At 47.6% G+C, this 25,236-nt stretch overlaps 2 protein-coding genes across 4 annotated transcripts in view; one reads left to right on the top strand and one right to left on the bottom strand.

Annotated features, from left to right (window-relative positions):
* WNT5B (Wnt family member 5B) overlaps window positions 1-25,236 on the bottom strand; it is a 113,178-nt gene that overhangs the window by 30,186 nt on the left and 57,756 nt on the right. The window lies entirely within an intron of this gene.
* On the top strand, window positions 3,023-6,414 carry FBXL14 (F-box and leucine rich repeat protein 14). The gene has a single exon (XM_075855712.1). It carries the CDS (start codon window positions 3,317-3,319, stop codon window positions 4,517-4,519), a length of 1,203 nt encoding a protein of 400 aa, XP_075711827.1. The 5' UTR covers window positions 3,023-3,316; the 3' UTR covers window positions 4,520-6,414.

Below are 25,236 nucleotides of genomic sequence, written 5' to 3'. Positions count from 1 at the left end.
TGTCACCAATATCTAACAATGGGAAACTACAACTCCCAGCATGCCCTGACGGCTGCCCGGCTGTCGGAATGTCCGCCCGATCCCAATATTTGCACGATGGTGCCGCTCTATATTACGGCGTCCGGTAATAAGTTACCTGTCTCTTTAATAGGGGAAATGACAGATGATAAAATGCCAGTGGACAGAACCCATGCCCGTTCTGCTATCAGGATTAATCTCTCGCATTGGCGCGCCAGACTGGATTTTACCCATTACTGAAGCACATCAGTATTTTCACGTCCTCGGTGAACAAAAAAGTGACTTTTCCTTCAAAAACGCGATTAACGGGATCTGATTGGATTTCTTTCCGGTCTAATCTTCACATTTGCAGCTCTGATTGATGGCGCTCGGCCTGGAAACATCATTGTAGATTATAGGGATCAGCCTGTAGAGTGACCCCTGCTGGTGGATGGCAGGCACTGCACCATGCGGATATAGGGTTCTGTATACAGAAGAGCGGAATTAATCCACCAATTTCCAGAGTCAAACGATCCGCCAGAAAATACAATTTATTAGGCAAATGGACTTCCGGAGTCTGTGGTGAGAAACCCCCTCAGAAAGACGGTACTCACTATAATCACAGCATGAAGTTCATCACCTGTCCACTAGAGGGAGACACTGAAGACTTGCCCTGTACAGACTGTGCATAATATTGTTCTGACTTTCCGTCTTAATTTTTTTTTTTTCCTGTTTACCCTTTCCTTTTTAAATGGTACGCACTAAATGTCGACTGTTTCCATAACTGCACGCAAGCGCTCGCCTGTTACCCCTTCTCTTTAGCAGCAGCGCGGGGGTCACAGAACCGCTGTTTTCCCAATATCAAATAGTTCTGCTTCCGATCAGTGAATAGAAATATTGTAGTTTACATCAAGAGGTTGAAAACCTGTCCTGAGCTAATACTTCTCACAGCTGAGGGTTTGTTACAATAGTATCCAGTCTAGACAATCCTCTGTTATACACTTTCCCTGCACTGGTACATTGTAACAAACTATCAGGACAGGAGAGAGTTGGGTTGCTGCAGTGTTTAGCTCATAGAGAATCGTCTAGACTGGATACAATTGTGACAAACGCTCAGCTGTGAGAAGTGTTAGGTCTGTGTAGGTTTTCAGCCTCTGGATAAAAATAATAAATGTTCCTAATCGCTGACAGCAAGCAGAGATGCTGGGAATGGTGAACAATTGAAACAAGACTATTAGAAGGATGTAGAACTTTTATTTACATAAGAGCGGAGCTACACGGCGACTTTGGCCGCGACACTTATCGCATGACCACGGCTCGCAATGCGACCACATTAAGAGTATGTTCACACGGCTTATTTTCGGCCGAAAAATCGGAAGCAGAACGCCTCCAAACATCTGCCCATTCATTTCAATGGGAAAAATGGCGTTCTGTTGAGACGGGCCGTTTTTTTCATTGACTCTAAAGAAAACCAGCTCCAAAAACGGCAGTAAAAAACGCTGCAAAAAGCGCGAGTTTGAATAAAAAACGTCTAAAAATCAGGAGGTGTTTTCCCTTGTAAACAGCTCCGTATTTTCATACGTTTTTGATTTTGCGTGTGAACAGAGCCTTAGCAAAAAACCTTTTTTGCGGCCGTATTTGGAGCTGTATTTCTATAGAGTCAATGAAAAACGGCTCTAGGAGTGACCTGCACTTCTTTTTCGCAAACGTTTTTAAAAGCGGCCGCGTAAAAATACGCCCTGTCGGAGCAGAACGCCGTATTTCCCATTAAAATCAATGGGCAGATGCTTGGAGGTTCTGCTTCCGATATTTCGGGCATTTTTCGACCGTTTACAGCCTGAAAAACGGCCGCAAAATATGCCGTGTGAACATACCCTACGTTTTCATCACCTGCGAGGCAGCCAGCGCGATACCGCGATCTTTGGTCGTGCGACCTATGTCGCGGCTCAGGCTACGTGGCGACTTTGGCTGCTGCACAGGTCGCACGCCAGCTGCATGGTAGTAATGATAGTGAATGTTGGCGGGCTACGACCCGCAGGTTGCCATGACAACAGTCGCAAGAAAGCCGTCAAGTTAAAATTTCTTGTAAATGCCACATTGCGGTTTTCCTGCGGGTCGCAGCGCGGTAACATTCACTTTCATTACTGCGATGCCGGCAGTGCGGCGGCCAAAGTCGCCCTAGTCTAAGAACAATGACACGTAGAAACGCTGCGGCACATTCCGGCGCCCGTCCACCTCCAGTCACATGACTGGTCAACTTTTTTCCTTCCATGGAATTGAATAAGACGTCGTGCGACAGAATTTCATACATTGACGCGCGGCGGTTAACAGCACGCTGGGAGTTGTAGTATCGGAGCAGCTGGTGATGCTGCAAACTGCGCTATGGACGGATAAAGGGCGGCATAACGCGTCCCCAACATGGCCGCCGATATATAGGGAGCAACGCAACACACGGGTTCCGGGGGCGAAATGTACCGGAGAAAGCCATCATTTAGTCGCAGTCACAGAGGAACGACAGCTGCAGCGACTCAACGTGAGTGCGACAATGAGAAACAATCGGTGGGTTGTCGTGGCCACAATCCGGCGCCGCCATATAGTCCCGATTATCGTATCGCTACCAGTAACTGTAGTTATAATATTATCACTGTACATTTATTATATATTAGTCAGTGACAGGATTGTGGTAACTTGAGGTGACAACTACTCGCACTATCTCACACTCTGGTGACTACAACTCTTTTCCTGCCACATTTGCCACGAGAGGGTTAAACAGGAAGGAAGTAGAGAGAAGGCGGGGGACGGTCGTCATGGTAACAAGTCTATTGCGCCGGAGACAAAGAAGCCGCAAATCCCGCCTACAACCACGCCCCCTTTTAGCTCCAGAGCCCTCGGCAGCGCGCCCCATTTCGCGCATGCTCAGTGGCGAACTCCTCCGCCTTGTCTGGTTGCAAACCCCGCCTACAACGCCCCCTTTCTGTTTTGTAGGCTATCGGCGGCGCCGCCGCGCATGCTCCGTGCCGACTCGTCGTGGCGGCGGTGACGTGCACGTAAGGCGACGGCAGCGAGCACGCCGCGTATTAACGGTCCAGTCAGGACTCCGGCCGGCGGCTGCGTTAGCTGACGAAAGATAGAAAGGAGCGAACGACGGAGCGATGCCGGGCCCGCACGATGATCTGGAGAGCGGGGCCGGGCTGACGAGACACTGAGAGACCGACGGCGAAGAGGCGCGCTCCTCTCCGCACACACAAACAGCAGCGCCGTCGTCGCCTCAGGCAGCACGACGCTCGCCAGGCCGCGGCCTAGTCAGGGGGATGCCGGGATGGAGACCCACATCTCCTGCTTGTTTCCGGAGCTGCTGGCGATGATCTTCAGCTACCTGGATGTCCGCGATAAGGGCCGGGCCGCTCAGGTGTGCGGAGCCTGGCGGGACGCGGCCTATCACAAGTCCGTGTGGCGGGGGACCGAGGCTAAGCTGCACCTCCGCCGCGCCAACCCTTCCCTGTTCCCCAGCCTGCAGGCCCGGGGCATCCGCCGGGTGCAGATCCTCAGCCTGCGCCGCTCCCTCAGCTACGTCATCCAGGGCTTGCCCGACATCGAGAGTCTGAACCTGAGCGGCTGCTACAACCTGACGGACAACGGCCTGGGCCACGCCTTCGTGCAGGAGATCTCGTCCCTGCGCTCCCTGAACCTCAGCCTGTGCAAGCAGATCACGGACAGCAGCCTCGGCCGCATCGCCCAGTACCTGAAGCGGCTGGAAGTGCTGGAGCTGGGGGGCTGCTCCAACATCACCAACACCGGGCTGCTGCTCATCGCCTGGGGGCTGCACGGCCTCAAGAGCCTCAACCTGCGCAGCTGCCGCCATGTCTCGGACGTCGGCATCGGTCACTTGGCCGGGATGACCCGCAGCGCTGCCGAGGGCTGCCTGAGCCTGGAGCAGCTCACCCTGCAGGACTGCCAGAAACTGACGGACCTGGCCCTCAAGCACATCTCCCGGGGGCTGCAGGGGCTCCGGGTGCTGAACCTCAGTTTCTGCGGGGGGATTTCTGACGCGGGGCTGCTGCACTTGTCACACATGGGAGGACTGAGGAGCCTAAACCTGCGCAGCTGCGACAACATCAGCGACACGGGCATCATGCACCTGGCCATGGGCAGCCTGCGCCTCTCCGGCCTGGACGTGTCCTTCTGCGACAAGGTGGGCGACCAGAGCCTGGCCTACATCGCCCAGGGCTTATATGGACTGAAATCCCTGTCTCTCTGCTCCTGTCACATCAGCGACGACGGCATCAACCGGATGGTGCGGCAGATGCACAGTCTGAGGACCCTGAACATCGGCCAGTGCGTCCGCATCACCGACAAGGGCCTGGAGCTTATAGCCGAGCACCTGAGCCAGCTGACTGGCATTGACTTGTACGGCTGCACCCGCATCACCAAGAGGGGACTGGAGCGCATCACGCAGCTGCCTTGTCTCAAAGTGCTCAACCTGGGGCTGTGGCAGATGACTGAGAGCGAGAAAGTCAGGTGAGGGCCGCCGTGCCCAGCTCCGTGCCACCCGAGGGACTTCTAGGACTTGACTGATGCATTATACTGCCTGTTAGGGCCACAAGAGCTGGGAGTAGAACGGGGCCAAGGATAAGCGGTGTCGGCTCATCCTGGCCGTGGCAATACTGGTATTGCAAGAGGTCTAAATGCAAGGAGCTCCCTGGCTTGTGGCATGGGTTACCCACTAGCAGTGACCTGTGGCATGATCATGGCGCAGGTGGTTGAGTCCTAAATGATTGCAGCGCCATGGCCGCGATCACGCATCACTCCATCCCGATCGTCCATGGGGCTTGAATCTTTTTAGACTGCAGATTTCCTCGAGATTATGAAACTCCTTCCGCTGCTCCTTGGTCGCCATCTTTGCGGGTTTCTGATTTCCACATGAACGTCCGAGACAGACCACGTCTACACCGTAAACCGTGCGCGTGTATGGATCGGCACGGCGTAGACTGGCAGCCTCAGACCGTCACGTGTAGATGAGTCACTCCAAGGCGGCCGCCAAGAAGCAGCCGCAATCGACTACGCTCTCCTGGAGGGGCGGAGGCTTCCGGATGTCATTTTAGGTCCTGGTGCTGAAGTGGTTAACCCATGCCAATAACCGGTCACCCGTGCCCGATCTCCAGCATAAGGAAGGGTTAATGGGAGCTGCACCCGTAACATTTCTGAATTTTTAGCTATTTCTATGTTTGTTTTGCAAGTAGATGGAACTTTCCAGTAAAGAAACTTTGACACATTTCCCCCCCCCCCCCCCCCCCCCGGTCCCTGGAGACATGTCCTTTACTTTTCTCACTAATGATATTCCCTATGGCCGGCTACCTCGTTATTACGTCACACGCCCTGGAAAGTTCCTTGGTTTTATTTTGCCCTCTTACGTTTGTATTTAGCGCCTAAACTGGAAAGACGTCGTCCCTATTTTCTTTCATTTGCTCTTGTAGACGTTTCTGCACCTGCCCTCCTCTTATCCCCTCCTCTTATCCCCTCCTCTTATTCCCTCCTCTTATTCCCTCTTATTCCCTCCTCTTATTCCCTCCCCTCCTCTTATTCCCTCCCCTCCTCTTATTCCCTCCCCTGGGGTTAGACTTATTGATCGTTTCTCCCAAAAATTATGTGCCCTCCTCCCAGATCCATAGCCTGGAACAATTTGAGGTTGTCCCTTTAATTTAACCCAATCACTCCCTGTCAAGTACCAGCGTCAAATCCAGGGGTTCGATGTAGACGAGACCCCCGTCCCCCGTATTTCAGTTTCATAAACTGTTAATTCCTGTATTTTACACTCCAGATTTCCCACAATTCCCCTCGTTATTGACCACACGGCGGAACTTTTTTTTTTTTTTTTGGTTCCTGACCAATTTGAGTTGTAGAATTGAAGCGCAGAACTTGCCTTTCTTAACTCTTGCTGCTGACGGATGTGCAAAGCCGAGCGCCAACTGATGACGATAGTCAAATTATATATGCAAACATCAGACTGTACCCCTCCCCCCCACCCGACATGAGTGCACCTTTTTTTGGAGACTTTTTATATAGTGGGAGCGCGATCCTCGGTCGTTCTCAGATTAGGGTTGATTTCGGTCCTCACGCCCCCCGTCCTGGGGATCGCTTCAGCTGATTTAGAATTTTTGAGAAAAAAAAAAAACGAATAATGATCTGGACACTTTTTGGTATTTTCTACTCTGTTGAAAATATCCTTCCCCTCCCCCCATCCATTTCCTGAACATCTCCACAGTTGGATCTCACCTAGAAAACGTGCCGAATTTCATTGTACTGTCTGTGAATTTGTATAAAAGATCCTCCGAGAAACGCTTTATATTCTTACAGTTAAAAGGTTAAACGGATATTTATATAATAAAAGAGGAAATATGATGTATGTTTTTGAGAGATCGGCTGTTTGCGTGTGTTATTACCATAGCGGGGCCCACAGATACCGAAAATGGATCTGCAGAGGTTCCTCCAACTATTGCAAAACTACAACTCCCAACATGCCACAGACTGGCGGAGTTGTAGTGTTGCAATAGCCGGACACCACTGATGTCTGTTTTACGGCTTTTGTGTGAGTCACTTTTTAAAGGGCCGGTCAGGTTTAGACGACCTCCTGCTGACTGAGCGGGAGAGGAGTGCCCCCTAGAGTCGGCTATTCTGAGAAGCTGGGTGCGAGTCCTCATTGCCGGTCTATGACCTATCAGAAGTTTTATGATACTGGCGGTGCATTCCAAAAAGGACCAACTACCCCCACCCTCCATATACCCTTTTAGAATATATCTCTCCATCAGACACTTTTCTATTCAGCCTCCAAAAGACACGACCGGGTCTCACTAGAACACAAGGAAACGTATCATTATGCCGTGCTGCATAGATAGAAACAGTCTAGGGGCGGAGCATGACACAAATTCACAGAACACCAGAGAAGATCCTGTGTCATGCTCCGCCTCCTGCACTAGTAACACTATTTTTGCCTGGACTGTGCCTTTAAGAAGAGATTTTTCTCTTGGGCCTTTTTCACACATTTTGCATCAGAACTTGTAAGGTAAAGCCAAGAGGTGCGAATTATTCCATACTTTTTCTCTGTTCCTTCCTAGTTTTGCGTTACAAATACTGATGCAAAATACAGTGTGAATGAGGCCCAAGGTGTATATCCAGCATGTCGCCAGGTTGAGGGACGGGTCAGATTCGTATATTGTGACGCACGTAGCGTATAAGCCAGTGAGTAACGTGGATTGAGGGCTGAACGTTTGATGGTTGTGACCTCGGTGATCGTCCTATAGTCATCCGTTCCGAGCTGCTCTGGTGCTTTTTTTTTTGTGCTATTCGCTTCTATTGTCTGAGGAAAATATATTTTTTGCATAATACGCTGGTTTTTTCACGGTCGTAACATGCGGCATTTTAGTTTCTATATTACAGCCACAATGGCCGGACCTATAGAACTGAAATGAGGCCGCTATGGAAGCGTACAGGGATTAAAAGAGCAGCCGTCCCCTCTCCTGACCGGTCTGTTTAGGTTAATACTTGTATTCGCCATAAAACAATTCTGAAGCATCTTTTCATTCTGCAGTTCCTCTCTTATTCCTCCTGGAAATGTATGACTAAATTGACAACTGGTTGTGACCTTGAACAATTTAAAGTGTAGCTAAACGTTTGATAAACTTCTGACATGTAAAGTTTGGATTGGTGGGGGTCTGAGCACCGAGACCCCCACCGATCGCTAGAACGAAGCAGCGGAAGCGCTCGTCAGCCTCTTCGTGTCTGTTCGGCTTTTTCCGGATATCAATATATCGGTGTATGGACTCAATAGAAAGTCTGAACCCGTACTCGGATACATCGGCTTTCCGGAAAAAGCCAAACAAACACGGAGCGGCTGAGCGATCACACAAGACCTTCAGCTGCTTCGTTCTAGCGATCGGTGGGGGTCTCAGTGCTCGGACCCCCACCAATCCAAACTTCTGACATGTGACTATGGCATGTCAGAAGTTTGCCAAGGGTTTAGCTACACTTTAAGACTGAGCACTGATTGGACAGTGTCACTGCCTAGCGGGAATACACCCCGAACTGATAACACCCATTTATTCATAAATTTCTAGGAGGAATAACAGAGGAACGGTGATGCTCCAGAATTGTTTTTTTCAGAGGGAATACAAATATTTAGTAAAACAGACATGTCAGGAGAGGGGACACGTCCTCTATGTTTGGTCAAGTAGAACCATGGGGGGAGGTGTTGTAGATTAAGGTTAGGGTGTAGGGAGTTAAGTTTTGGTTTTTTTTAGTCGTTGGGCAATAAGAACTTCCATAGACGCCAACAACCCAAAAAGTTACAAAGCGGTGACAGATTTCTAGCAACAAATCCCACTCTATGGCCCCGTTCAGATAATCGTAATACGGCCACAAGACCCTGCGGTGAAAGCAAACACAAGTTCTCCGCTGAGGCCTCCAGAACACTACGGAGATCTCCACAAGGTCAAGATGTTTAATTTTTTGTCTCTGAAGGGAGAAGCGGCTGAAGGGAGAGACACCGTATAATACCCTGAAATATTCAGCCCCATCAGGCGTCTCTGGTCTATGGAGTAGGGAATCGAAACTTCAATTGATCCCAATGTGGGGGGTAAACGTGCAAAAATGTTGACCACCCTGCGGATTCTGCCGTAGTCCCGACGTTATTTGTGTCTTCTCCCCTAAGGGAACAATGAAAGTTGTGACTGATTCTGTGTCGGAGCCGCCGGGGACTCTGTGCCCATAAACGGGAGATGGACAGTGATGTAACTTCTGGCCGGGGGTTACGGCCCTTCAGGACCAGCGTTCCCTCCTATAGCTGAATAATAGAAGACCCAAGTCCGGTCTGTGCAGGAGAAGTGGGGGAGATTCAGCCATTGTTCAGGAAAGTTAAAAGCCCCCGAGCCGTCGCCGCCCCTCCCTCACTCAGTCATGCATACACAATGCCCTGTGTCAGGGGGTCCCTTTAAATGAGAGAGACGGAGGAGGAACATTCAGCTGCTCCATGAATGCGGCTTCTCTTCCAGAAATGACCGATGAATTCGTCTTTAGGAAATCACAAAATAACTTTATTCTGCATTTTTCCGTAGCGCAGCCCCATTGAAATGACTGGGCGGACCCCCATACCCCCCCCCCCCCCCCCCTCGCCGGGAGATGAATAGACTGGTCATAAAAGTCATTTGGGGGAAATTAAAATGGAGTTGTAGGCGTCAGGTTAAAATAATAAGGAATGGGAGAAAAATCCCCAAATAGGGACTGCAGCGATGCTCCTGGACTCCACCATAGAGATGCAGGTTGAGTTTGGGATTTTCTCCAATAGGGGGAGATAAGCGGCTTCCAGCAGATCAACATGCAATTGTCCAGATCTACTGTGCAGGTCCAGCTGAAGAGACCGTCCCCGCAATACGGACCGCTGCAGGAAGCCATGGGGTATAGCGATGTAGATTTTGCTCTGACCTGCAGGGGGAGCCATCTGCCTACTATTAGGGCCCACCATAAACGATACAATAAAACCCTGCAGTAATTCCAGAGCGGCCTCTGCTGTAATATCCTCCTTGTGCCCAGGGGATCAGGTCCTGGTGCCAACCACAAATATAGGCAGTTTTTTTTAATATAACACAACCCTGCGCCATATCCTGTCGGGTATTATGTGGGTGAGGGCTATATTGGCTCCGGGCCTCAAGTTTAGGATGTGGACGATCATGGAGACTGACGTTATAGAGTACATGTCAGAAGTTGTGCACAGAATCCTGTGACATGTCGGTGACTAAGAAGTCTAGTCCGTATCACGGCTCGGGTCCGGCAGCGCGCAGGTTAAGACTTCGGCCCGGGTCCGGCAGCGCGCGGGTTAAGGGCCTGTAATGTAATTCTCCTCACACGTTTACCCTGGCGGCTCTCGGCTCTGCTGCGCTGTTTGTGCCGTCACATTTGATATGCACAGACTCTGATGTTTACCAGAGCGGTCCCTGCTGGCCGGCGGTGGCGGCTCTCGAGTCGGCGGTACCTGCAAGCTGAGCGCTCCGGCCCTGGATCCCGTTACATTATAATCTACGTCCCGCTGCCTGAACTGACTGGTGCGTGGTCTGGGGGCTTTGTGGGTATTATAGGGTTAAAAAACAAATAACCCACTACCTGGTATGTTAAACTCCAGCCAGAGCAAGTTGTGTATTCACACTAGGCCGCAGGTTCATACTGTACAAGCAAAACCCCAGTCAGTGACACCGAATCTCACATGGAAGTATATGGGTCGCGGTGCGGTTCTGTGTTATGGCCCGAAATGTGCAAACAGTCGTGTAGGAGCGACGTCCAAATATAACTGCAGAGAAGAAACATTACAGGAAGAGGCAAACTGCAGGGAACCCATTTACAGAGTTTCAATATTATGTGAAAACCGCCTATCCCGTCCATTCACTAAAGAGCAGCGGTGACATCACTGAGAATGCAGCCTATCCATTCACTAGAGAGCGGCGGTGACATCACTGAGAATGCAGCCTATCCATTCACTAGAGAGCGGCGGTGACATCACTGAGAATGCAGCCTATCCATTCACTAGAGAGCAGCGGTGACATCACTGAGAATACAGCCTATCCACTCACTAGAGAGCAGCGGTGACATCACTGAGAATGCAGCCTATCCATTCACTAGAGAGCGGCGGTGACATCACTGAGAATGCAGCCTATCCTGTCCATTCACTAGAGAGCAGCGGTGACATCACTGAGAATACAGCCTATCCACTCACTAGAGAGCAGCGGTGACATCACTGAGAATGCAGCCTATCCATTCACTAGAGAGCGGCGGTGACATCACTGAGAATGCAGCCTATCCTGTCCATTCACTAGAGAGCAGCGGTGACATCACTGAGAATACAGCCTATCCACTCACTAGAGAGCAGCGGTGACATCACTGAGAATGCAGCCTATCCATTCACTAGAGAGCGGCGGTGACATCACAGCCAATGCAGCCTATCCATTCACTAGAGAGCAGCGGTGACATCACTGAGAATACAGCCTATCCATTCAATAGAGAGCAGCGGTGACATCACTGAGAATACAGCCTATCCAGTCACTAGAGAGCAGCGGTGACATCACTGAGAATACAGCCTATCCATTCACTAGAGAGCAGCGGTGACATCACTGAGATTGCAGCCTATCCAGTCACTAGAGAGCAGCGGTGACATCACTGAGAATGCAGCCTATCCAGTCACTAGAGAGCAGCGGTGACATCACTGAGAATACAGCCTATCCATTCAATAGAGAGCAGCGGTGACATCACTGAGAATGCAGCCTATCCATTCACTAGAGAGCAGCGGTGACATCACTGAGAATGCCGCCTATCCATTAATTTGACTTTGAATATTCTGCAGTGCTGTATAGAACGTGTCCTCACTCACTGTCCCTATATTGGAGTATGGGAGGCAAACATGGGGAGAACCTACAAACTCCATACAGATGTTCCCCTTGGTCGGAGCACAAACTGCTGAACCACCAGGTCTCCCTGCCCAATCCACAGACTATATGGAGAGAAGTATTGGGACGCCCCCAGGAGATCTTATGACGTCCCACTCTTCATCCATAGACATTATTATGGGGTTGTTCCCCCTTCGCAGTAAAACCGCTCTTCTGGGGATTTTCTACAAGATTTTTGGGTCTTTGGGAATTTTTCTCCCTTTATCCAGAAGATCATTTGTGAGGTCAGACACTGATGTTGGGGGAGGGGGCCGGGCTCGTAATCTCCGTTCTAGTTCATCCCAAAGGTCTCGGATGGGGATGAGGTCAGGACTTTGTGCGGCGGGTCAAGATCTTGCAACCCAAACACCCCCCAACCAGCCGACCGACCAACCAGTCATGGGGAACAGAAAAGAACGAACCCCAAACTGTTCCCACAAAGACGCCGGCTACAAATCTCCAGAAAGACTTGTGTGCGGAAGAATTAAATGGAAACTAAATGTTTGACAAACTTCTGCCATGTCATAGTAACAGAGTAACATGTCAGAAGTTTGCATTGGTGGGGGTGCGAGCACTGAGACCCCGAGCAATCGCTAAAACGAATCGGCGGAAGCGCTCGTGGGAGCAGCTTCGTGTGTTCGGCTTTTTCCGGAAAGCCGATGTATCGAGTACAGGCTCATAGACTTTGTACTGAGTCTGTGCGCCGATACTTTAATATACGGAAAAAGCCGAACATACACGAAGCGGCTCGCACGAGCGCTTCCGCCGCTTCGTTTTAGCGATTGCTCGGGGTCTCAGTGCTCGCACCCCCACCAATGCAAACTTCTGACATGTTACTCTGTTACTATGACATGGCAGAAGTTTGTCAAACATTTAGTTACCCTTTAAGATTTAAGAGACCGACCCCTGAAAGACACCTGCATTACCCCTCCCCCACCAAACTTTACACCTGGCACAATGTAGTCAGGTGGGTAACGTTCTCCCGTCATTCACCAAACCCAGACTCATCATGAGACCCCCAGATAGAGAAGCGTCACTCCACAGAACACGTCACATAGAGAAGCGTCACTCCACAGAACACGTCACATAGAGAAGCGTCACGCCACAGAACACGTCACATAGAGAAGCGTCACTCCACAGAACACGTCACATAGAGAAGCGTCACGCCACAGAACACGTCATATAGAGAAGCGTCACTCCACAGAACACACCACATAGAGAAGCGTCACTCCACAGAACACGTCATATAGAGAAGCGTCACTCCACAGAACACGTCACATAGAGAAGCGTCACTCCACAGAACACGTCACATAGAGAAGCGTCACTCCACAGAACACGTCACATAGAGAAGCGTCACGCCACAGAACACGTCACATAGAGAAGCGTCACTCCACAGCACAAGTCATAGAGAAGCGTCACTCCACAGAACACGTCACATAGAGAAGCGTCACTCCACAGAACACGTCACATAGAGAAGCGTCACTCCACAGAACACGTCATAGAGAAGCGTCACTCCACAGAACACGTCACATAGAGAAGCGTCACTCCACAGAACACGTCATAGAGAAGCGTCACTCCACAGAACACGTCACATAGAGAAGCGTCACTCCACAGAACACGTCACATAGAGAAGCGTCACTCCACAGAACACGTCACATAGAGAAGCGTCACTCCACAGAACACGTCACATAGAGAAGCGTCACTCCACAGAACACGTCACATAGAGAAGCGTCACTCCACAGAACACGTCACATAGAGAAGCGTCACTCCACAGAACACGTCACATAGAGAAGCGTCACTCCACAGAACACGTCACATAGAGAAGCGTCACTCCACAGAACACGTCACATAGAGAAGCGTCACTCCACAGAACACGTCACATAGAGAAGCGTCACTCCACAGAACACGTCACATAGAGAAGCGTCACTCCACAGAACACGTCACATAGAGAAGCGTCACTCCACAGAACACGTCACATAGAGAAGCGTCACTCCACAGAACACGTCACATAGAGAAGCGTCACTCCACAGAACACGTCACATAGAGAAGCGTCACTCCACAGAACACGTCACATAGAGAAGCGTCACTCCACAGAACACGTCACATAGAGAAGCGTCACTCCACAGAACACGTCACATAGAGAAGCGTCACTCCACAGAACACGTCACATAGAGAAGCGTCACTCCACAGAACACGTCACATAGAGAAGCGTCACTCCACAGAACACGTCACATAGAGAAGCGTCACTCCACAGAACGCGTCACTCCACAGAACACGTCACATAGAGAAGCGTCACTCCACAGAACACGTCACATAGAGAAGCGTCACTCCACAGAACACGTCACATAGAGAAGCGTCACTCCACAGAACACGTCACATAGAGAAGCGTCACTCCACAGAACACGTCACATAGAGAAGCGTCACTCCACAGAACACGTCACATAGAGAAGCGTCACTCCACAGAACACGTCATATAGAGAAGCGTCACTCCACAGAACACGTCACATAGAGAAGCGTCACTCCACAGAACACGTCACATAGAGAAGCGTCACTCCACAGAACACGTCACATAGAGAAGCGTCACGCCACAGAACACGTCACATAGAGAAGCGTCACTCCACAGAACACGTCACATAGAGAAGCGTCACTCCGCAGAACACGTCACATAGAGAAGCGTCACTCCACAGAACACGTCATAGAGAGAAGCGTCACTCCACAGAACACGTCACATAGAGAAGCGTCACTCCACAGAACACGTCACATAGAGAAGCGTCACTCCACAGAACACGTCACATAGAGAAGCGTCACTCCACAGAACACGTCACATAGAGAAGCGTCACTCCACAGAACACGTCATAGAGAAGCGTCACTCCACAGAACACGTCACATAGAGAAGCGTCACTCCACAGAACACGTCACATAGAGAAGCGTCACTCCACAGAACACGTCACATAGAGAAGCGTCACTCCACAGAACACGTCACATAGAGAAGCGTCACTCCACAGAACACGTCACATAGAGAAGCGTCACTCCACAGAACACGTCACATAGAGAAGCGTCACTCCACAGAACACGTCACATAGAGAAGCGTCACTCCACAGAACACGTCACATAGAGAAGCGTCACTCCACAGAACACGTCACATAGAGAAGCGTCACTCCACAGAACACGTCACATAGAGAAGCGTCACTCCACAGAACGCGTCACTCCACAGAACACGTCACATAGAGAAGCGTCACTCCACAGAACACGTCACATAGAGAAGCGTCACTCCACAGAACACGTCACATAGAGAAGCGTCACTCCACAGAACACGTCACATGGAGAAGCGTCACTCCACAGAACACGTCACATAGAGAAGCGTCACTCCACAGAACACGTCACATAGAGAAGCGTCACTCCACAGAACACGTCACATAGAGAAGCGTCACTCCACAGAACACAAAAAATACAATGGAGCGGACCTCAATAGTTGGTGGGCGTGCAACAGTTAAATTCAAAAAAGGCTGCCTGCCGGCAGAAATAAGCCCTGTTTTCCAACCATTATTAAAGAGTAAAAATAAAATAAAAAAGTCTTTATTCAATTTGCAACAAGGACAGACTACATGAAATGTAAAAGTTAATGTCCATTTCTGACAGCAATTAGCACAGTGCCAGACGTAAGAGCTCTGTCTAGAAAGGGTTAAGTACCACAACCACAGAGAACTAGTTATTAGTTAGATTCCAAGGTGTCAATAGGACAATTATTAAAATAAAGGTAGAAGCCCCCCCGACATGTTTCGCTACGATGTAGCGTCCTCAGGGGTATCGGGGCCAATGACAGCGAGCGGCGGTGTCAGTCTCATTAAGTATTCACTGCAACTAGCTGAACATGTGTCCACAATCAGTCGATAGCCTATCCAAGGAGGAATAGAGGACCGAGCCTCCTCCTCCGTTGATTGACAGATTCTGCCACCAATCACTTACTAGTTAGATGCCACCAATGAACAGCACTCAAGTGCACAAGCACACCAGGCTGCTTGATGGTAATCGCTGTACATATAATTATAACATTACTATAATACAAGAAAGAGGTCACCGATGAGTTTATAGATAAGTGCACAGAGGCACAAAGTGAGAAAAGTGATGGGATAGTAACGAATGTGATTAGTAATAGTACCATTCTAGGTACAAACGCTGTGCCCTGATTAAAGACGATATTATAGTTGCTGTGAGCGGCACAACAATATTACTATGATCTAAAGAAGTTATTAGTGGGCTTATAGATCAATACGTTTATAGGGTAGAAAGACATAATAGGCAGAGTTATCATGGACACTGTAGATAAGTGTACGAGTCTACACACGGAGACAGACACACTGGTGTACTGGCATGACTGAATCAGAATGCCGTATATGCCGGACAGCAAGATAATCGCTATACACAGTATCGGGACACTGCTACTATGCAAAAAATAAATTTAAAAAAAAAAAAAAAAAAAAAAAAAAAAAAAGTTTACTAGAGAGTTTGTAAAACGGTGCAGAAACGCACAATGTGAACAGAGTGATACAATAATAATACAATTTTATAAAAAATAAATAAAAGGTTTACTAGAGAGTTTGTAAAACGGTGCACAAACGCACAATGTGAACAGAGTGATACAATAATAATACAATTTAACACGCTGGCGCTGTGAGGTGATTAAAGGTGATGTTACAATTACTGTAAGCAGCACAAAAGATGTTACTGTGATCTGGGAAGGTTATCAGTGGACTAATAGATCAATGCGCTAATAAACTAGGGTAAATCAAAATGAGCAGATTCATGATAGGCATTGCAAATTAGTATACACGCTGAAATACCAGAGATATACGCGCAAAGGTGTACCAGAACGGCATAGTAAGAATGCCATTTATGTCAGACAGCGATATAAGTAGTACACAGAATAATACAATAATATCTATGGATAGATATTCAACTGACTCTGAATGCTTGGTCTCTACTAAGCCCGATGAGTGTAATATCTCATACCTTTTATCTATCCATAGATATTATTGTATTATTCTGTGTACTACTTATATCGCTGTCTGACATAAATGGCATTCTTACTATGCCGTTCTGGTACACCTTTGCGCGTATATCTCTGGTATTTCAGCGTGTATACTAATTTGCAATGCCTATCATGAATCTGCTCATTTTGATTTACCCTAGTTTATTAGCGCATTGATCTATTAGTCCACTGATAACCTTCCCAGATCACAGTAACATCTTTTGTGCTGCTTACAGTAATTGTAACATCACCTTTAATCACCTCACAGCGCCAGCGTGTTAAATTGTATTATTATTGTATCACTCTGTTCACATTGTGCGTTTGTGCACCGTTTTACAAACTCTCTAGTAAACCTTTTATTTATTTTTTATAAAATTGTATTATTATTGTATCACTCTGTTCACATTGTGCGTTTCTGCACCGTTTTACAAACTCTCTAGTAAACTTTTTTTTTTTTTTTTTTTTTTTTTAAATTTATTTTTTGCATAGTAGCAGTGTCCCGATACTGTGTATAGCGATTATCTTGCTGTCCGGCATATACGGCATTCTGATTCAGTCATGCCAGTACACCAGTGTGTCTGTCTCCGTGTGTAGACTCGTACACTTATCTACAGTGTCCATGATAACTCTGCCTATTATGTCTTTCTACCCTATAAACGTATTGATCTATAAGCCCACTAATAACTTCTTTAGATCATAGTAATATTGTTGTGCCGCTCACAGCAACTATAATATCGTCTTTAATCAGGGCACAGCGTTTGTACCTAGAATGGTACTATTACTAATCACATTCGTTACTATCCCATCACTTTTCTCACTTTGTGCCTCTGTGCACTTATCTATAAACTCATCGGTGACCTCTTTCTTGTATTATAGTAATGTTATAATTATATGTACAGCGATTACCATCAAGCAGCCTGGTGTGCTTGTGCACTTGAGTGCTGTTCATTGGTGGCATCTAACTAGTAAGTGATTGGTGGCAGAATCTGTCAATCAACGGAGGAGGAGGCTCGGTCCTCTATTCCTCCTTGGATAGGCTATCGACTGATTGTGGACACATGTTCAGCTAGTTGCAGTGAATACTTAATGAGACTGACACCGCCGCTCGCTGTCATTGGCCCCGATACCCCTGAGGACGCTACATCGTAGCGAAACATGTCGGGGGGGCTTCTACCTTTATTTTAATAATTGTCCTATTGACACCTTGGAATCTAACTAATAACTAGTTCTCTGTGGTTGTGGTACTTAACCCTTTCTAGACAGAGCTCTTACGTCTGGCACTGTGCTAATTGCTGTCAGAAATGGACATTAACTTTTACATTTCATGTAGTCTGTCCTTGTTGCAAATTGAATAAAGACTTTTTTATTTTATTTTTACTCTTTAATAATGGTTGGAAAACAGGGCTTATTTCTGCCGGCAGGCAGCCTTTTTTGAATTTAACTGTTGCACGCCCACCAACTATTGAGGTCCGCTCCATTGTATTTTTTGCTAAATTGCAGGGTTAATCACCCAATCGCCAGGACCCACTCTATATATTTAATTATATATATATATATACTATACTCTGATTATGGCAGGTTTTTTGAATAAGAGAATCAATTCAGAAACACTCTCCACAGAAGCAGCATACGTGTTCTCTAGAGATAACGTACCACTGCATCAATTTGACATACATACTGCCTTCAGGGATTTGCAGAGAACCTACCAGAAATATATTAGATCTTGCTGGGAGATTGTCAGTCTAGAGACATATATACAACAAAAAAATCGTATACAGGGGTCTTCGCATTAATATTACCCCAAATTCCTACCGCAGTGATCCAGAATTCATTAAGGGGTGGGAGGAACTCCTAACTGAGAGTTCATTGAAATTACTACAATACATTTTGGACTTTGAGAAGCGTGATTATAACAAAACCGCTCTGCAACTTGAGAAAGAAATTGGTGATATTCAGGGATTTAATACCCTGATTGAATTTAACAATTGTGAAACCCAATTACACAAAAAAATATTGAGAAATTGCAGACCGAGATAAAAGAGCGAAAGCATCGCAAATACGTCAGAGACCGCAGGGATTTTGACACTGGTCAAGCGTATACATATAAGACACACTCACAATACAACCCCAGACGTGTACAAATCTTTACTGATTTTTCTGATTCAGAGGCATCTGGGATTGATGAGACGGCACAATCTCCTAATTCTAAACCGGGTACTAAACGTAAGAATACTAATAATAGATTTAACTCCTCTAAACGAAGTACGGTGCAAACCAGATCCAACACAAAATGCCATTCTCATCAGAATGCCACTACTTCCTCACACTCTGCCTCACTATCATCTTTCTCAGTACCTGTTGTATCAGCTACTTCAAGTGTACCTCTAACCCCCCGTGCAACTGGCACTGGTTCAAGTCAAACATCTCTAGTAAGCAAATGCCCTACGGGCAATACGACCCACACAAGTGGCCCACTCAACACCTTTCCTTTTTTAGGAATCACGAATCCACGGTGGAATCTGACCTAACAGCAGTACCATCTATGTCTCTAACCCATATTGAGAGTGATCAAATGCAAGTGTTTAATATTTCCTCTGTTCAGTTAAATAATTCTCAATTGACACTTCTACGCAGGGGTCTATCCTTTACCCCCACTCCATTGTATGATGAGTTTACCTGGACCAAGGACGTGAACCTATTTGCCAGAAAAGTGGCCTTATATAAATACTTTAAAAATAATACCCTGAATATGGGAGGAACTGACAGTACAGAACAGAATACACTGAGAGATCTCGAAACTCTCCTATATGAAAATGAATTTGGACCCATTACAGCAGTTGGTCCCTTCTCCTCATTACGTCCTAAGTCCAGGCTTACCCCACCATTTTCACAATATGCCCATATAGACGTTTTTGTCAAGCTAGTATGTGCTGACTTGAAGAAAATCAGACCAGATAAAAAAAGAGCATTAGCTAATCTCAGTGAAATGGAAAGAATAGCATTGGACGAATTGTGTCACAATGATAGAATAACCATAAAACCCTCCGATAAAGGGGGCAACATTGTGGTCATGGACCAGGATGACTATGTTGCCATGGTCCATAGACTGTTAGATGACACCACTACATATATGATCCTTGAGAAAAATCCGACTGATCTGTTCCTCAGTGCATTATACACGTTACTTGATGTAGCCAAGACACAGAATATGATTAGTAATGAAGAATTCAAACGCATCTATAACCCTACTCCTACACTAGCGACATTCTACGCACTGCCGAAAATCCACAAGATGTCTCGCCCAATACCGGGTCGACCAATCGTGTCTGGCAATGATAGTCTTACCCAAGGCATTAGTATGTACTTGGATGAAATCCTTTCGCCATTTGTCACCTCCCTGCCTTCATTTCTAAGGGACACGAAGGATACCATCAACAGGATCCAGGAGATTCATGTGACCTCTTCTACATTTATTGCCAGTATAGATGTAGAATCACTTTATACTAATATCCAACACCAATTTGGCCTCACAGCAGTTGCACATTTTTTGGGTACCAAGGGAGTTCAATTTCATGCTCATAACAAATTCCTACTATCACTACTCCGGTTTCTTCTCACTCACAATTATTTTTTATTTGATCACAAATTTTATTTGCAGACCAAAGGAACAGCTATGGGCACTGTTTGTGCACCTACCTATGCAAACCTATTTTTGGGGTGGTGGGAGGATACCTTGGTCTTCACTGACACTTTAGCTTCATACACTTGTCACATCCTGTTCTGGGGGAGATATATTGATGATATTCTCCTCCTTTGGGATGGGGACCTAAACACATTTCACGACTTCATGCACACACTCAATTCTAATCATATAGGCATGAAATTTACCCACGTCATTCATAAAAAGGAGATCATCTTTTTGGACCTAAAAATCTCTCTGGATCCTGCTGGTGGTATCCACACGGATATCTCACGTAAACCAACGTCCACTAATAGCCTGCTGCACTGGGACAGTTATCACCCCCCTGCCTTAAAGAAGGGAATCCCAATAGGGCAATATCTCCGTGCCAAACGTAACTGCTCGGACGAGCAGTCTTTTGAATTGGAGTGTAATGGGCTTTTCACTAAGTTTTTGGCACGTGGATATCCCAAAAAATGGCTACACAAAGCGTATGCCAGAGCGAGAGCCACTGATAGAAGAGATCTATTATGTGAACGTAAATCCGTTACTGATCAACAATTAACAGTCACTGGCAAATCTGCTGTAATGACCAGTGTAAGATGCATTGGGACCTTTGATACTGGCTCCAAACAGGTTCGTGATATTCTTGAACGTCACTGGCCGGTTCTCCTGGCAGACCCTGACTTACAGGGTGTTGTTCCTTCCACACCAAACATCACATATCGAAGAGGTAGAAATCTACGTGACTATCTGGTGCATAGTCATCATTCTGGAGTGATTTCTGTGTCAAAAAATTGGCTGAAGACATCGGTCACTGGTTCTCATCCATGTGGCCGATGTTCTTTTTGCCACTTAATGGCTACTACAAAAGAATTTACCAATCCACTTGATAACAGATCCTATCGGATTAAACAATTTATTAATTGCCGTAGCAAGGGAGTTATTTACATAGCCAGCTGCTCTTGTCCTAAGTTATATGTAGGGAAGACAATACAAGAATTACGGAGGAGAATTTCTAAACATCTAAGCACTATAAACCAAAAAGAGGATACACCACTGTCTAGGCACATCCGTCTTGTACATGATGGGGACATTCGCTCCTTGAAATTCTGGGGCATTACGCAAGTCAAACTTGGCCCTAGAGCAGGTAACCTTGACCGCAAGTTGTTACAGGAGGAGGCACGTTGGATCCATCGCCTTGGATCTCTCAGCCCAGGAGGCCTCAATGAGGGATTTACGTTTGCTGCTTTTCTGTGAATCCTACACGTTACCCAAACACTGGAACTATACTTCAGTTTGTGTGATTATTCTGGTACTGTACTGACAATGTAGTCATTAAACTCTTTATAATCTGCCTTACTATCCACATTTCTTATATGAATATACTACTATCAATGATACTTAGTATTTGCTTCAGGTACCCCCAGGCTACAGCTTGGTAAGCGACATAGCGGCGGTTTGAATATTTTGATCAATTATAACTCACTGCGTTTCTTTATGAGTCACTTTGATAGCAACTGACTCTGAATTCTCACATAGAGAAGCGTCACTCCACAGAACACGTCACATAGAGAAGCGTCACTCCACAGAACACGTCACATAGAGAAGCGTCACTCCACAGAACACGTCACATAGAGAAGCGTCACTCCACAGAACACGTCACATAGAGAAGCGTCACTCCACAGAACACGTCATATAGAGAAGCGTCACTCCACAGAACACGACATATAGAGAAGCGTCACTCCACAGAACACGTCACATAGAGAAGCGTCACTCCACAGAACACGTCACATAGAGAAGCGTCACTCCACAGAACACGTCACATAGAGAAGCGTCACTCCACAGAACACGTCACATAGAGAAGCGTCACTCCACAGAACACGTCACATAGAGAAGCGTCACTCCACAGAACACGTCACATAGAGAAGCGTCACTCCACAGAACACGTCACATAGAGAAGCGTCACTCCACAGAACACGTCACATAGAGAAGCGTCACTCCACAGAACACGTCACATAGAGAAGCGTCACTCCACAGAACACGTCACATAGAGAAGCGTCACTCCACAGAACACGTCACATAGAGAAGCGTCACTCCACAGAACGCGTCACTCCACAGAACACGTCACATAGAGAAGCGTCACTCCACAGAACACGTCACATAGAGAAGCGTCACTCCACAGAACACGTCACATAGAGAAGCGTCACTCCACAGAACACGTCACATAGAGAAGCGTCACTCCACAGAACACGTCACATAGAGAAGCGTCACTCCACAGAACACGTCATATAGAGAAGCGTCACTCCACAGAACACGTCACATAGAGAAGCGTCACTCCACAGAACACGTCACATAGAGAAGCGTCACTCCACAGAACACGTCACATAGAGAAGCGTCACTCCACAGAACACGTCATATAGAGAAGCGTCACTCCACAGAACACGTCATATAGAGAAGCGTCACTCCACAGAACACGTCACATAGAGAAGCGTCACTCCACAGAACACGACATATAGAGAAGCGTCACTCCACAGAACACGTCACATAGAGAAGCGTCACTCCACAGAACACGTCATATAGAGAAGCGTCACTCCACAGAACACGTCATATAGAGAAGCGTCACTCCACAGAACACGTCACATAGAGAAGCGTCACTCCACAGAACACGTCACATAGAGAAGCGTCACGCCACAGAACACGTCACATAGAGAAGCGTCACTCCACAGCACAAGTCATAGAGAAGCGTCACTCCACAGAACACGTCACATAGAGAAGCGTCACTCCACAGAACACGTCACATAGAGAAGCGTCACTCCACAGAACGCGTCACATAGAGAAGCGTCACTCCACAGAACACGTCACATAGAGAAGCGTCACTCCACAGAACACGTCACATAGAGAAGCGTCACTCCACAGAACACGTCATATAGAGAAGCGTCACTCCACAGAACACGTCATATAGAGAAGCGTCACTCCACAGAACACGCCATATAGAGAAGCGTCACTCCACAGAACACGTCACATAGAGAAGCGTCACTCCACAGAACATGTCACATAGAGAAGCGTCACTCCACAGAACACGCCACATAGAGAAGCGTCACTCCACAGAACACGTCACATAGAGAAGCGTCACTCCACAGAACACGTCATAGAGAAGCGTCACTCCACAGAACACGTCACATAGAGAAGCGTCACTCCACAGAACACGTCACATAGAGAAGCGTCACTCCACAGAACACGTCACATAGAGAAGCGTCACTCCACAGAACACGTCACATAGAGAAGCGTCACTCCACAGAACACGTCACATAGAGAAGCGTCACTCCACAGAACACGTCACATAGAGAAGCGTCACTCCACAGAACACGTCACATAGAGAAGCGTCACTCCACAGAACACGTCATATAGAGAAGCGTCACTCCACAGAACACGTCACATAGAGAAGCGTCACTCCACAGAACACGTCACATAGAGAAGCGTCACTCCACAGAACACGTCACATAGAGAAGCGTCACTCCACAGAACACGTCACATAGAGAAGCGTCACTCCACAGAACACGTCACATAGAGAAGCGTCACTCCACAGAACACGTCACATAGAGAAGCGTCACTCCACAGAACACGTCACATAGAGAAGCGTCACTCCACAGAACACGTCACATAGAGAAGCGTCACTCCACAGAACGCGTCACTCCACAGAACACGTCACATAGAGAAGCGTCACTCCACAGAACACGTCACATAGAGAAGCGTCACTCCACAGAACACGTCACATAGAGAAGCGTCACTCCACAGAACACGTCACATAGAGAAGCGTCACTCCACAGAACACGTCACATAGAGAAGCGTCACTCCACAGAACACGTCACATAGAGAAGCGTCACTCCACAGAACACGTCACATAGAGAAGCGTCACTCCACAGAACACGTCACATAGAGAAGCGTCACTCCACAGAACACGTCACATAGAGAAGCGTCACTCCACAGAACACGTCATATAGAGAAGCGTCACTCCACAGAACACGTCATATAGAGAAGCGTCACTCCACAGAACACGTCACATAGAGAAGCGTCACTCCACAGAACACGACATATAGAGAAGCGTCACTCCACAGAACACGTCACATAGAGAAGCGTCACTCCACAGAACACGTCATATAGAGAAGCGTCACTCCACAGAACACGTCATATAGAGAAGCGTCACTCCACAGAACACGTCACATAGAGAAGCGTCACTCCACAGAACACGTCACATAGAGAAGCGTGTCCAGTGGTGGCGGCTTCACACCCCTCCATCTGACGCTTGGCATTGTGCTTGGTGATGTTCGGCCTCCATGTCCCGGGCAGTTTTTGTGCGGATGTTAATACCAGAGGAGGTCTGTACTCTGCAGTTATGGAGTCAGCGGGGTGTTGGTGATTTTTCTGCACTTGCTCCTCAGCACTTGGGCCCCCCCCCGCTCTGTAACTTTACGTGGTCTGCACTTCGTGGCTGAGTTGCGGCGGTTCCTTCCATTTTACAATAATATCAGTCACCGGTGATGGGGAATATCTAGGAGGGAAGGTGTTTCCGGAACTGACATGTTACACCGGTGACGTCCTATTACAGGACCGCGCTGGAGGTCACTGATCTCTTCACCACGACCCTTTCTATCACTAATGTCTGTAAAGTGACCGCAGGGCGAGTGCCGGATGTTATACACGGGGGGGGAGGGGGGACTGAAGAAAACACCGGAAATCAATGATTAGGAGGGGGCACATACTTTTCTCTATATATTGTATATTCCACACATCACCTCTATTTGGCACAATGTGCTGCCTGCAGTCCCGCTCTCTACCAGGGAGGGGCAGCACGGCTTCACAGCAGTACATCCACTGTCCCCGCGCTGTGTTCAGCTCTCGCTGCTGGCAGATAATTACCGTTCTGCTTTGCAGGAAACCCGCCCGGCCCTGGGTGTATAATTAAACTGCGCAGCTTTGTATTTTTTATAACAGAGAACACTTGTAAGGGACGGACACGGTGGCAGCCACCAAAACCGCACCAGCGATATGTGACGGCGATCAGAGGG

Source organism: Rhinoderma darwinii, chromosome 3, assembly GCF_050947455.1.
Source record: "Rhinoderma darwinii isolate aRhiDar2 chromosome 3, aRhiDar2.hap1, whole genome shotgun sequence".
NCBI lineage: Eukaryota > Metazoa > Chordata > Amphibia > Anura > Rhinodermatidae > Rhinoderma > Rhinoderma darwinii.
This window is presented reverse-complemented; position numbering and strand designations above follow the sequence as displayed.

What these genes read in the sequence shown, in the direction of transcription:
- FBXL14 (XM_075855712.1), top strand. Translation starts at nt 3,317, where the DNA reads ATGGAGACCCACATCTCCTGCTTGTTTCCGGAGCTGCTGGCGATGATC.